Source organism: Phyllostomus discolor, chromosome 3 (assembly GCF_004126475.2).
Source record: "Phyllostomus discolor isolate MPI-MPIP mPhyDis1 chromosome 3, mPhyDis1.pri.v3, whole genome shotgun sequence".
NCBI classification, from domain to species: domain Eukaryota; kingdom Metazoa; phylum Chordata; class Mammalia; order Chiroptera; family Phyllostomidae; genus Phyllostomus; species Phyllostomus discolor.
Genome location: NC_040905.2, coordinates 171,618,633 through 171,633,741, shown reverse-complemented (window position 1 = coordinate 171,633,741; position 15,109 = coordinate 171,618,633). Strand labels below are relative to the sequence as shown.

Sequence of the window (15,109 nt, the reverse complement as noted above, 5' to 3'; positions counted from 1 at the left end):
AGAAACACATTGCACATCAGGGACCAGGAAACACACACTTACAGACTCACAAAACTGAACAAAACTCCGCCAAAAATATGTATCCTTACTTTGAGTGATTCTCTCTGATAGTATCACCACTTACAATCTGAAAAAACACAAGGCCAGGGCATTTAATACATGAGTGTGCATAACTGGTGTTTAGAAACCAAATGAAAATTTTTCAGACTTAGATATCTGGTACTTTTGGAAATAATAAAATGCTCTCAGAATATATTTTAAAAATGCCTTGGAAATTATTTTTACTTCAAGAGAATTTTTAAATTTGAGCAAATAATAAATGGACAAGCTTAAACTTCAGGCTTCACGAATGCTCAATTTCTGGGAATATCACAAATGTACTTTGGAAATGAAAATTTGCAACAAGAAAAAAATGGCCTTGGTCTTAGCCCTGTATAAAAATACATGCTAGCACCCTGACCGGGTGGATCAGTTGGTTGCCACATCATCCCATACACCAAAAGTTGTGGGTTCAATCCCCGATCAGGGCATTCACCTGGGTTGCAGGTTTGATCCCCAGTCAGGGCGCCTACAGGAGGCAACCAATCCATGTTTCCCTATTACGTCCATGTTTCTCTCTTCCTCTCTCTCTTTCTCTCTCTCTCACTCTCTCTCTCTCTCTCTCCACTCCCTCCCCACCCGCCCTCTTTTTCTCTCTAAAAATGAATAACCATATCCTCAGGTGAAGGTTTAAAAAAACACATATGCTAGCCCTGGCTGGCATAGCTCAGTGGATTCAGCACAGGCTGCAAACCAAAGTATCACAGGTTTGATTCCCAGCCAGGGCACATGCCTGGGCTGCAGGCCACCACCCCCAGCAACCGCACATTCATGTCTGTCTCTGTCTCTCTGTCTCTCTGTCTCTCTCTCTCTCTCCCCCCTTCCCTCTCTAAAAATAAATAAATCTTAAAAAAAAAGTTTACATCTTTAAAAAAAGCACATATGCTAGCAAGACAACATAATAATAAAAAACATCTCCTTTATTTAAAGCAGAACCCCCTTTACAGACTGACATAAGGACAAAGATATACACTGTATCTAAGAAAAAAAGGAGAGAATCTCTAGAGACACTGAACTGAGCTTAAGCTAAATCGAGGTGCTCAACTCAAAGTTCACCCGATGGACACAGAGGGACTAAATCTGTAACACAGGGTGTTTTACTATTTCTAGCTAATATGAGAATTCTCATATGAAAATACAAACTCTGGATGTGTGAAAAATATTATCAAACACAACAAGAAACAGTAATTAGAGAGCAAAGAATAAGCAATAACTGAACTGAGCTCCTCTCGGTTCAGAAAAGGAGTCCAATTTGCTTCTGTGGCACATTCAAGAGACTCCACAGAAGTACATACAGAAAATTAGAACAGAACAAAAATCAGGAAAGGGGACTCTGGAAGGCCATGTGTAAGGAAATCAACAACATGTCTACAACATTCACTTCTTCCGAGATCATCTATTCAACAGTCTTTAATGAAGAAATTGTTCCCCTAATGGCACCCTCTCTCAAGCCCCATAGCAGTGCTCCTTCAAGAGGTTTATAACGTGTTCCCAAGGGTCACGGTCCTACTGTGCAAGTGGGGAGGATTGCCTGGTGGCCCTGGAAATGTTGGACATGACACCTGAGGCCATTACAGAGCCAGACCTCGCACCTTGCTGAAGGCTCAGCCCAGGAGGTACAGGCAGAGGGATACCCAGATGATGAGTTCCTTCTCCCAGCTTTCCTGGTTCTGAGAGTCGAGGCTGTCTACAGAAAGGGACTCTAGACAGAAGTCTGGATGGTCAGGAAAGACCCAAGCAGTTGTGGGGGTCCAGAACAAGTCACCATCAAGATGTGCCTCTGTGATACACAGATTGTTCTTAGCTAAAGGTAACTTTATGCCGAGGGCTCAGGAGAAAGTTCTGACCCCTCCACCCTTAACTGCCTAGAAGAGTTTGAATTAGAGGCCTTGCCCATAAGAGTTTATCAGTGATAATCTTTTCAACCTGCCTACATGATAGGGCAAACTTTTATGTTCTACACATCTGTCCTTACCATCCTGCAATGACCCTTTGAAGCCCCCAAGGTGCATTACCTCATCTCTACCTCAGAATCCCTCTTTCTATATAAACTCCCCTGCATGTGAGGGCTCTGACTCTCTCATGTATGCGGAGTTTCCACACATACAGAGTATGTACTAAATTTGGTTATTTTCTCTTTGCCAATTTGTCTCCTGTCTATTTGACTGTTAGACCAGCCAGAAGAACCTTGACGACAGAGGAAAGTTGGTTTCTCTCCCAAAGAGTCCAAGTGACTCCCAGAAAAGGTCAAAGAAATGTTCAGGGATTTTCCCAAACCAGATCAGCTTTTGGGAGAGGGAAGAGTGACCCAAGAGAATAAAGTCCCTGAAGAATAATAGAGAAGTCCCTAGAATTTCCCTAGAGAATGACAAAGGTCAAACAAAATGGGGCTGGGGCTGCAGGGTAACAGGACCATTCTTTTGAAAAAGCCCCCTCCACTCAAGGCCTGGGCACAGCTGAAGGTCACATACCTGGATTCAGTGACTATCTTTAGTTACTCCAAGCCCAAGGCACCTTTCACACCCATCCCTGAGGCTTCAAGTTGCTCAGCAATTATAACTCTTTTTCATTAACGGACACCCAGAAGATCATTTATCTTTATGAAATGGGGTCATGAGGTGGGGAAAGACAGAGGATAGAGATATTAGAATTTGCCCTTAAACTTCTAAGAATAGCCCCGTCCCCTCCCAACCCGCCCCCCAAACCTTTGAACCTGCAGAACTATCTGCTGTTTACCATGTGGATGGGTTGACAGAGAAAATAACCTCTTTGTCCACGGGGACAGAAGAGGGGAAACTCATTGCTCTCTCCAGCAGTGGCCTTCCACCAACACACCGTGGTGTCTCAACTGTAGGCTTTCATAATAATTACTAGGAATTTGCCCTGGCTGGCATAGCTCAGTGGATTGAGCTGCGAACCAAAGCATCGCAGGTTCGATTCCCAGGCAGGGTACATGCCTGGGTTGCAGGCCATGACCCCCAGCAACCGTACATTGATGTTTATCTCTCTCTTTCTCCCTCCCTTCCCTCTCTAAAAATAAATAAATAAAATCTTTAAAAATAATAATAATACTAGGAATTTGCCCTCCTGTGGCACCCACTGTCCGGCAGCATAAGCAACCTGTCTGTTCTCGTCACCTATCCTAGCAAACTGCAGTTCTTTAGGGCCTTAAACATACTCAGTGGAAAATTAACACTCAAGGACACTATAATAGTTTTTAACTACAAACATGATTTTTTTGGTTTACGTTTGAAAGTTCTGGCAACAAAACTTGTACACATGCGTACAATTTTATGTACTGATCCCTATAAGTATATAAATGTTATTTTCTTAAAAAAAAAGAGGCTTTGGTTTCTTGTGTAAGAACTATGTTAACTGACAGCGATGGGTGGGCTGAGAGCAATTTTCTTAGAGGAAGAATTGCTGTTCCTCTTCCAGAGAGAAGCATTGAAAACCTTCCTCCCTGGAATAAAATACAGAAATTTCTAAAGCTTAATACTGTTACCTCCAAAAAAGATAGGAAAAAAATGTCGGAGAAAGGAGGATTCTGGACAATATTTTGCGCAAAGTTAATTTCTAAACACTAGCTAAAGACACATTCTTAGATCTATGGAGTTAATGTTATCAAGTTATCTTTAACTTTATACATTTTCCAAACATAAAAGTCCTCAATGTTTCAGGCCATGCCTGAATGACCGCCTTTTGCAAGGGTCTCCTTGACTAAGCATGTACGGTCCAGACACATTTCTGCATGGCCGCGCCACCCCAATGTCCTCTTCCTCTAGGCAGCTACAAAAACACAAACCAAAAACCCTCCACTGCCCTATCCAGCCGGAGCCCAAGTGAAATCAGATCAGACGTGATTACGAATACATCATGTCCTCTCTACAACCTTTCCCCTCTCACCCTGCTTATCATGGAAATCTGTACTTATGAAAAGCCCGTAAGGTATTTAATTCCTCCACATGTTTGCACTCACATGACACTGAGCATTGGGAGTGGCAGAAAGATGGGTATCAAAAATGTCGCAGGGTTCTACAAGAAGCATGTGATGAAATTATGTAGAAATTTGGGGAGTTATTTGAAAAATCAGTCTAAGGCAAAGAAAATTTAGAATCAGATTTAGAATCAAGTACAGAAACAGGCCCAGAGTGGTCTAGGACTTACCAAGGTGACCTAGCAAGTTAAATAAAAAATTGAGGCCAGAATTTCACACTAAAGCAAATGTTCATTTCTCATTACTAGATTCTGCCTCCTCCTCCAAATCAAACCTTAGTCCCTAGAATGCCCACTTGATTAGCCCATCTTTATGTCTAAAGTCCAACTAAAGAGTACAGCAGTCCTTCTTATTTGTGGGGGAGATGTTCCAAGTATCATCTCCAAGTATCTCCAGTATCCACTGGGGATACTTAAAACCATAGAGTACCAAACCCTACATATACTATTTTTTTCCTACAAATACATACCTTTTCACTTAAAGGAAGCACTGGTCTTTGGCACACCCAAACTGCCAGCATGATTACTCTTGTGCTTTGGGGCCATCAGTAAGTAAAACAGGGGTTACTTGAACAGAGCACTGTGATACCGAGACAGTCGAGCTGGTAACTGAGAAGGCTACCGTGTGACTAACAGGTGGATAGAATCACACCGTGGATACACCGGAAAAAGGGACGATTCACATTGGGTGGGAGGCAGCATGAGATTTCATCACGTTAGTCAGAACAATTCACAATAACTTATGAATTATTTCTGGAATTTTCCATTTAATGTATTCAGACTGCAGGTAACTAAAACCATGGAAAGCAAAACCGTGGATAAGGGGGACTGAATAAAAAATGGAATTTCTTCCAGGAAGCTTGTTTTTTGCTTATTTTTTAATGTGAGCACCTTTGGAAAGGGGATTATGATAAGTCAATGACTGGTTTAACAGGGAAGGTGGATTTGTTCCACAGATGTGAAGCAGTGAGTTAGTTCCTTCTCAGAGTCCTGTGGAATTGAGATTAAGGGGAAACCAAGTTCCAAATGATGTCAGCAAAGACAGCCAGGCCAGTCCTGACAAGATACTGTTGTAAGGCTCTCTAGGTGTGTGGCCCTGGTCCCTGTGGTGCCACAGTCAGAGTTCAAACACCAATAGGCTGTGATGTGCAGGTCTCCGGTTTCATCTGAAGAAGCAAGGGTGCCTAAGGGGAAATCCACCCAACGGCAGTCACAGGCCCAGGCCAATCTTAGGGTCACAGTACATCCAAAACGCACAGGTGTGTGAGCCAAAGGTGTAAATGATAAAATGATACGGGGAATGCATCTGAGCAGGAGAAGAGCAGGCCAATGACAAGGGTTCAGGACAGACCAAGCAGCTGCCATCCCAGTGCCAGTCAACAAGGCAGTGCCACAACACATACCCAGACACCAGAGAGATCCAGTGCCAACCAAGAATCTGGAGGTGGGCAGGAGCCCACTGTATAGAACAGAGCTCCTACCAAGTCAGTGTCAAATCCCAGGGACCCTTGAGAGCCCCAGTATTTGGGTATATAATTAGTCCTTGAGAGTGGGAAGGCGTTAGGCAAAGATTAGAAGCAGCCCTGTGGCTGGGACAGGTGCCCTGAAAGAGGATGTGGCCAGTCACCGTAAGTGGTGACTCCTACTTCACATTTCAACTAAACACAGGCCCCGGTTCTTGTTGGCAGCTGCTTGGGCAATTTAGATTTAGAACCTGGGTGCAAAGGAATGAAAGAGGACAATTTATTCCTCAAAAGAAAAATAAGGCAGAAAACAATCTCAAACGTGGCACACCATTCTTAAAGAAACTTTGGAGGGAATGGTTTCTGTTGTAACATTTCACAGGCAGTTTCCTTGCCTGAAAAACTAGTGAGAATACCTTCAGTTTAAGTCTTCCAAACTCGCTCTGACTCATCAAAACAACAGGCCCCGGAAGCAGAAAACCCTGTAAACCCAGGTAGGCAACATTTTAGAGAGTTATTAGTCATTTGGAATCTGGTTCTCAAGCAAGGAAATATGAGACTTTGTGGACACTTCTCAATCTGGAGTCTGAGTATCTGTTAACTGTGCCAACAGGCTAGAGGGGATTCTCTTGGCATAGCTGCCCCCACCCATGCTCAGAGAGACCAAAATTGGAGGTGTCCTTCCCCCAAGTATGGACTGGGTCAGGAAGTTCACAGAAGACACAGCCACCCCCAGAACACTCTCCAGTGGAAGTCATTTCTTTGTCCCATGCAAGGAAGTTGATCGAAGCCTTTTCCCCCAGATGAGGGAGGGAATCCTGAAATAGAACCTGTAAGTTTCTCAGAACCAAGCAAAATCCCTGCAGTGTTGGGCTGCCAGAAAAACAAACTCCCTAGAGCTGCCTTCAGATCCTGCTAAAGGGCCTGAGGCAGCCCTTGTAGCAGTATAAACTGAGTTGGTCCCTAGAGTCATTCTTAATTTGAATTCAAATTGCATTCAGGCTCCTTGGAAATCAGGAGCACTGAAACTAGGAAAACACCACACTGAGTATATCTTTGGTCCCAGGAATATAAAACCAAAGTAACTTATCAAATTCTACAGGAATGAGCTTTAAATTCCCATGCTAATCAAAATGCACAATTACAAAACTCTCCCCCAACTCTTACCCCAAGAGTAAGTTGAGGAATTTGCCGTGTGATATTCTAAAAATTCTACAGTTGCTCAAACATCAAGTGGGAAATGATTGGCAAGAACGAGCCAAAAGGAGGTGGGTACAGTAGTCCCAAGGGTGACTTGCTTAAGTAATTTAAATCCGTGACCCTCTTTAACCCAGGTCTGCAAACTTAACACCCACAGCCATTGCTAACCCTGACAGACATACAGATATGTAGAGGACTGATATGCTGACATTTAAATGCTCAATTCCTGTGTGGAACAAGTTCTTGTTTTCCATTGGCTACTACACCAGACAAATGGCTTTCTCTTTAATTCGGAAAAAATTTCTCCAGCCCACAGCTCCACATGTGCACAGTACGTCTCCCCGGCTTCCTGAGAGACGCTCAGCCCCTGTGCAGTCAGGCGAACATGGATGGGAGGATATATTCAGTTATTCACTTCTGCCCAAGTAAAACGACTTCCCCCCTCTTTTGCCTACCAAACTCTTACTCAGCATTCAAGACACTGCTTACATTTCCCCTCTTCTGTGACATGTTCTCAGCTTCCTCAAGCTCCTTTCCTTGTACTTCCCAGCTCTCTGGTCACATTTTGATAATATTTCCTAGGACATGCTTGTAATTTTTCTGTTTAAGGCAAGCTTGCACATTTTTGGTAGGAAGGTCAGTTGGCACTACCTCTTTGGAGAGCATTTTGGAAATGTCTGTGAAAATAACAAGGCCCGTGCCTTCAAACAATACAACAACCCCCTACTGTCTTGACTTTCTCCTGTGGATTCATTCACCAGATAAGGAACAAAGCTGTTATAACAGTTATAACAAAAGAGTGGAAACACTCTAAGTGCTCACTAATATGGGTGTGGTTAAATAAATACAGCAGAGTACCATGTGGTTGTTCAAAAGAACCAGGAAACTCTCCTTATACTGATATCTGAAAATTTCCCCTTAAACTCCTTTAATTTGTTTCATAGAGAATCTTTACCCTCCAGCTTTATTGAGATATGATTGACATTTTTATACAGAATCTTGACTTCACAGCTCACTTCAGCCCACTGGAAGAGAGAGAGAGAGAGAGAGTGTGTGTGTGTGTACGTGTGTGTGTGTGTGTGTGTGTGTGTCTCCACCTCTCTGTCTCTCTGATGTATTGTTCTCCCCTGGGCATTAAGCAAGGGAGGGCAAATCTGGCAATGGTTTTCACTGGACATGAAGTATGAGGTAAAGGGGGTAGAAATCTGCCCCCCCCAAATTATGCCACTTTGGCATAAGGATTACCTTGAGCTGAAGGCAACTGAGAAAAAGCAGACACAGGAAGAAGTGTTCGTCCGCCCCCATCTTCCTAAAAGCAGGGCACAAACTCCCCTCGTGAAGGTGCCTTCCCACCATGTCCCCCACACCAGAAAGAGGAAAACTGCCCTTATCACTGGGGAGGGAAATGGCACCCAGATGAGTCTGTATAAACAAACCGCACTAAAATAACCCTTATCTTCCATTAGTTTCCCCGTATATTTACCTTCCCACAATTCATTCCCCTTGAAGCCCAATCCTCCTGGCTCTTTGTCTAGTCACTTCTGCACACTTTATCACCCTTTGTTAAAACGATGTGTAAACTTCCGATTCTAACCACTCCTTTGGCTTTTCACTTCTTTTCCATATATCCCCTGTACAGACAAAATTAAACACATCAATTACATTTGTATGCCTTCTTCTCCTGTTCATCTGTTCTTCTGTCAGTTTAATTCACAGAACCCAGACACAGAACCTAAGTGGCTAAAGGAAAAGGTTTTTCTTCCCTTAACAGAAATGTGTCAGAAAAGCTAGTGACTAGTGACACTGAAGTCAAGCAGCGGGAATGTAAAAACAAAAGGGAACGTCAGCATTCAAGACACTGCCTACATTTCCCCTCTTCTGTGACATGTTCTCAGCTTCCTCAAGCTGAGACTGGGACACCACTATGTTCCAGACTATTGCTGACAGACAGTGCCCCCGGCCTTTGCTACTTTATAGTGAAGCTACAAGATGTACCCAACCCGACCCAGTCTCCCTCACCTTCTTCCAAAGACTCGATTATGTATCAAGACTTTTTATGTATCTGTCATGCATAAAAAGTTTAGTTGCTATGCAGTCACAAAGAAGTAAAAGATTATTCTCCTCTCAAAAAGTACCTAATAGTCTCATACAGACCTACTGAAAGAGTTATACAAAGTAAATGCAAAAACTACCACTGCACAGTTGATAAAGGTGGCTGCCCAACAAAAGGCTGTCCAACTAACTCCATCACAGGCTTCTCTGGGCAAAATGTGTTCCATTTCTAGGTCAAATCAACCACTTCCTAGCTTTGAGACCTCAGATAAATTTCTTAACCTCGAAGTCCTACTTTGCCCATGAAATGGGGATATTAGAATCTACCTTTTAAGGAAGTTAAAATAATCCGATGAGATGGAGCATTTAGAATTCTTGGCAGAGTTTCTGACACTTAGGGCTAAATAAATGTTAACTATCATCATCCAGTAATTGTCAAGATGTTTCTCAAACTTTATAAATGGAGCACCTCTGACTAATTCATTTACTAAGAGGGAAAAAACTACACAAAAAAGGTTCAGATCACTTTAGATGAAGACCTTCTACCCATCAAAGGTGTTATATAAGCAGCATATGTGTGACATTTTTGAAGTTGTTTTTACTGAGTACAAAAAAAGAACCCCAAACATTGACATTTGCTTCTTCAAAGTCCCGTGAATTTATTTTCACAACATGTGAAATATTTATGCTGCTTTACTTCCACCATCAAAATCAATAAGCCATTTAGAAGAATTGGTCAGGGTCAGCCACCAGGCTTCCAACTACAGTGGAGGGTCATCACACCTGCTTCAAATGCAGTGATTCTAGTCCATATCCTTTGGCCCATTTTACATACGACTCAGAATTCAGTCTCCTTTAAAAAAAAAAAAAGTCTTTGTGCAAACATAAGGTGTTTTCTACACTCTGAAAAGCCAGATAGACTCACCCTAATTTAACTGCAAGGCTTCAGAGGGTGGCTAAAAGCTACGGAAGTGCTTGCTATACGGTATAAAATGGAGAGGCTGGGCTGGATCAGTAGAAAGGAGGGTCCCCTAAAATATGAGCTGACCCACAAATCTGTGATGCATTCCAGCAGATGGAGTACCATGGTGACACATCTAACAATCAGAAAGGAGAGTTTTGAGAGCAGACCTTGAAGAGCCAAAGGTGACCTTATAGTAGGGGAGGAGGAGAAGCAGTAAACAAGGAAAGGTTACAATGTGGCAAAATTGATTTTTCAGGCAGAGCATAGGAGATATTATAAAGACCGCAGGAAACATAGGTATATGTCAACTAACAGCAAGGCACTTAAAACGGAAACTGACACTTTTGGGGGGGTATGGGGGGGCTGTAACTGTTTATATTTTCTTTTTTGAATGAAATGGATTTGAAGAAGAAAAAAATCTGAGAAAAAAACATTGGTTATCACCAGATGATAAGTACAGATGGTTTTTATAGTTTTAGTTACATGCTTATTATTTTCATGTACTGTATTTTCTACATTTTCTATCGTAAAAATAAAACTTTCATTTTTAACTACCACTTTTAAACAAAATGGACACGATCAGTCATTCAATGGTAGAGGTAAAACAATCTAAAATTAATCTGTAGATATATAAATCTCCCCCATTAGACTCAAGACCCTCAGGAATGAAAACCTATTTCATTGTTCTTTGGAACCCCAGTGTCTAGCACAGGGCATAAAATATAAGCTGCATGTTTTACGAAGTGTTTTTAGCAAAAAAAATTTAGATTGTGCCCAAAATCCCAAACAAGGTGACCCCTAGCATAACCTCAGAAAGGAAATTAAGGAATTGCAAAAAGAAATTAAGTTGCAGCATTTTCCCACAAGCAGCTGACCAGCACTTGTCTGGCCAGCCTCCTTTCCAAAACGGTCCACTTCAGAGGTATTGCCAATCACCCCAATACATATTGGGTTGGCCAAAAGGTTTGTTCATTTTTTTTTTCTGTAAGATGTCTCTAGTAGCTCTTTGTTGTCTTTAATGTCATCCTAAGCAATTTTGTTAGATTGTATTGGGACAGCTGTCACATTAGCATGCATTTAAAAAAACACACACACCTCAAAATTGGTGAATTTTTGTGTAGGCATTTTAAAACTGAAGATGGAAGAAAATGACCAACATTTTCCACATATTATGCTTTGTTATTTCAAGAAATGTAAAAACACAATTGAAATACAAAAAAAGACTTGTGCGGTATATGGAGAAGGTGCTGTGACTGATCAAACGTGTCAAAAGAGGTTCGTGAAGTTTCGTGCTGGAGATTTCTCACTTGAACGATCTCCACAGTCAGTCAGACCAGTTGAAGTAGATAGTGACCAAATAGAGACATTAATTAAGGACAATCAACATAATGCTACCTGGGAGACAGGTGACATACTCAAAAACACCCAAATCAAGTGTTGAAAATTATTTGCACCAGCTTGGTTATGTTAATCACTTTGATGTTTGGGTTCCACATAAGTGGGAAAAAAACCTTCTTGACTGTATTTCTGCATGTGAGTCTCTACTTAAATGTTATGAAAACGTTCCATTTTTAAAACAAATTGTGATGGACAGTGCAAAATGGATACTTTACAATAATATGAAACAGAAGAGATGGGGCAAGCAACATGAACCACCACCAACCACACCAAAGGCCAGTCTTCATTCAAAGAAGGTGATGTTATGTATACAGTGGGATTGGAAGGGAGTCCTCTATTATGAGCTCCTTCTGGAAGACAAAACAATTAATTCCAACAAGTACTGCTCCCAATTAGACCAACTGAAAGCAGCACTCGACAAAAAGCATCCGGAATTAGTCAACAGAAAATGCATACTCTTCCATTAGGATAACGTAAGACCACATATTTCTTTCATGACCAGGCAAAAACTGTTACAGCTTGACTGGGAAGTTCTGATTCACATGCCATATTCACCAGACATTGCACCTTCAGATTTCCATTAATTTCCATCATTACGGAAATCTCTTAATGGAAAAAATTTCAAGTCCCTGGAAGACTGCAAAAGGCACCTGGAATAGTTCCTTGCTCCAAAAGATAAAAAGTTTTGGGAAGATGGAATTGTGAAGTTGCCTGAAAGATGGCAGAAGGTAGTGGAACAAAACAGTGAACATGTTGTTCAATAAAGTTATTGGTGAAAGTGAAAACATGTGTCTTTTATTATAATTTAAAAACAGAATGAACTTTTGGCCAACCCAATACCTTAGCCCACATTATAGCTTAATGCTCCTTGCTACTAAAACCTTCCAATGCCCTCCCTTGCCTAGCTGCCCTTCCTTCAGCACTGCCCATGAACTGGGCCATGCTGTTCTGCCAGGGTCTTGCTTTGCAGGAAGCAATAGGGACCACCTTGTGTGTCTCGTAGAGATGTCCAGTCCACCCCAACACTCTAAGAGAACCATGGGGCGGAGTTCATCTCAGATCTCAGTGCCATTAAAGCAACTCCTCTCAGAGCAAGTGATACATTTTAATTTTATGAATACTAGGAATCTTGTAATTGATCTCTTACCTCTCTGCTTGGAGCTGACAGCCAAATCTACAGGATCTGAAAAGCTGCAGGATCTGAAAGTTAACTTTTCCACTGGTTTCCTCTTACTGCTCTCCCCTCCCTGCTCTCTCTCTTTTTCACTCTCATATGGGGTGAGGTAGAGTATAAACAAATCAAGAAACCAAAAATTAAATCACCTCCCCATCCCCAAGTCCAAGTTAGCTTCAGATATTTTCACCCATTTAGCTTACCTGTAGGACAAGAGAGTTAAAGCTGAGCACCTCTCCTTGCTGCTACCAACCAGGGGAATGACTTTCATGTGCATTGGCAACAAGAAAGTCTGATGGAGTACCAGAGGCACTTTCCTTTCCATTTCCTGGCCACAAATGCTAAAATACACATGACCATTCTATGAATGGTGCACTTGTAAGGCAGAATAGCATTACAGTTAAGAGCCCAGACACTGGAGCCAGACTACCTGGGTTCTAATCCTGCTTGCTGCTCCTCATCCAGCTACTGACCTTGAGCAAGTTACTTAATCTTTCTGTGATTTGCCTTCATTCCTCAACTGTGCAATGGAAACAATAATGGCACTTAGCTCATAGGGTTGCTGTAAGGAGTAAAGGAGTTAAAATATTCAAGGTGATTAGATCAGTGCCTGGCACACAGTAAATGTGGGCCAGTACTATAATAGGACAGTTCTGTTTTCAATTAAGCCAGGCCACACAAAGTTTCAAGTCTGATTGAAAGTAATATTTCTTACTGTACATTAGAAACTAACAGACCAATTTCTATGATGCCCTTATTTGAATTTGGATGTCATTTATAAATGAGTGTGGAGTTCAAGCTTTCTCTAAACAGCAGTCATTTGCAACTATTTGCATTCTGGTTTGCTAACCAGAGGAGAAAGCAGTAGTGTTAGACAATAAAAATGGTTCTGGGGAGTTTATTCCAACTGTTAACGCTACGATTCCTAAACCACACCTGTTTGTGCATTAGTACTTATGTACACACTTGTGCACACACACATACACATAGCTGTGGATGTCCCTCCAGCTACAACAAAGACATACAACGTCTAGAGAGAGGGAAAACCTTATGAATGGCTTCTCAGGACATTCTTTAACATAAAGTACAGTACTTTGTTTAGCTATAAAAGGACAACTCTGCTTTGTTGGGTGCTTGAGGTCCTGATTTACATCTGAGTTTAGAAATCTGCCACCTCCTACGTATTTACTTAAAATGCAAATTCCTCTTCAGATTCCACATCTAAAGCACTACAGGGCCAGAATTCTAGTCAAGCCCCATCTTTGCTCAGAGCAGAGCCAAAGTCCCTCTGCACCAGCCCACCAAAATTTAAGCCTTCAGTGGATCACTATTTCATATATGTGAGTATGTACATAATTTTCAAATAAAATGACTTGAAACTAGCAATGTATGAGGGCAAAGAAAAAAATGAATAATCATGCAAGTCGTATTGCTTGACTAAGGTTTAGAAAAATAATGAAAAGAAATTAATCACTGAAACTCTATGCCTTGCGACCCAGGTTACTTTGAAATGTAATGTAAATGGATAAATTTCAGCCTGTGCTACAATAAAATTACATGAGATTTAGAGAAAAAAACCTGACAGTATGTCAAGAGCTATTTATTTTCCATTTCTTACGTTTCCTGTAATTACCTACCAAATGAATGTAGGAGCTTGTTATACAGTATTGAGCTAAAATACATCAGTTCCTTTTAAAATGTCTTTTTTCACTATGGCAGAAAATATTCTAAGAATAGAGACAAAAATAAACCAGGACTATCGGCCAAGAGAACGACTTTGAGGAACTTAGTTATCTCGCCCTCCCCCGTTTAGAAGGCCAAATTCACTGGGAGAGCGGAGGCACAGGACTTGTACTGCTTGATAAAGTGACACTTCCGAATAGTAATAGCTGAGATTGCCGCAGCTTAGGTTGTTCCCGCCATGAACCCGAGTACAGAGTCTTCTAAAGTTTTTCCCAAGATCCCGAAGTCAATTCCAAACGCTGTTCCTCTCAAAAGTCCCAAAGGAGACTCGCTCACCCACCCCACCCTGCAAGCAGCGCACTTCCCGTTCGCTCTGGCCGGTCAAGAACTCTAACTTGACAGTGACACACACTGAAGAAAAAATAAAAGGGAAGTGGCCACAAGACCATTTCAAGATATTTTTTTTTTTTTTTAAGAGAGATCAATGGCCCGGTCTACCAGGAAAGCTTCAACGGGACGTAGCCATTACACCAGCCTGAAAGTTGGTGAATGTCAACGTTGAAAACCGAGAGCGACTCTTCTTTAAAAATAAGCTTTTAAAAATCCTCGAAATCCTCTTGCTATCCAAACCGATCCCTCCCCTTCAGAGAACGCAACAAAGCTAACAACTCCCATCCCGGTGGGTTGGATCTCAAAAGCGAGGCTCGGGCCGGTACGTGCCAGGTCTGCCCTGCCAAGTGGCAGAGGAAGCGCAGGACACCGAGGCGGTCAGGGGACTCAACAAGCACCTTCCTTACCTGGTTTGACCGGTTTGGGTGGCGGCTTCGACATCTCGCTTCCTGGTGCAGCTGATACTAAACACCACGAACGAAAAGCCAACCGAACGCCCCGCCAGCCGACACTCCCGGTGCCCCAAAGTTCCTTTTTGTCAGGTTTGCAAGTGTCGCGCCTTCAAGGACCTGCGCCCACCCTTCGCTCCGACCAGCGGACGCAGGCAGAGAGGCAAGCGCAGTCCCCGCCCCGCCCCGCCCCGCGGCCGCCCGAGCCCGCCCGAGAGCTAGCTAGGGAGGACGAGGAAGT

At 42.3% G+C, this 15,109-nt stretch overlaps 1 protein-coding gene across 1 annotated transcript in view; it reads right to left on the bottom strand.

Annotated features, from left to right (window-relative positions):
• The window catches only part of OSTF1 (osteoclast stimulating factor 1), a 52,485-nt gene extending 37,419 nt beyond the window's left edge, over positions 1-15,066 (bottom strand). The window contains exon 1 of the mRNA XM_028528119.2: positions 14,827-15,066. Within this exon, the coding sequence (XP_028383920.1) occupies positions 14,827-14,860 (34 nt within the window). The 5' untranslated portion in view covers positions 14,861-15,066. The remainder of the gene's footprint in view (positions 1-14,826) is intronic.
• Positions 15,067-15,109: the final 43 nt, after the last annotated feature.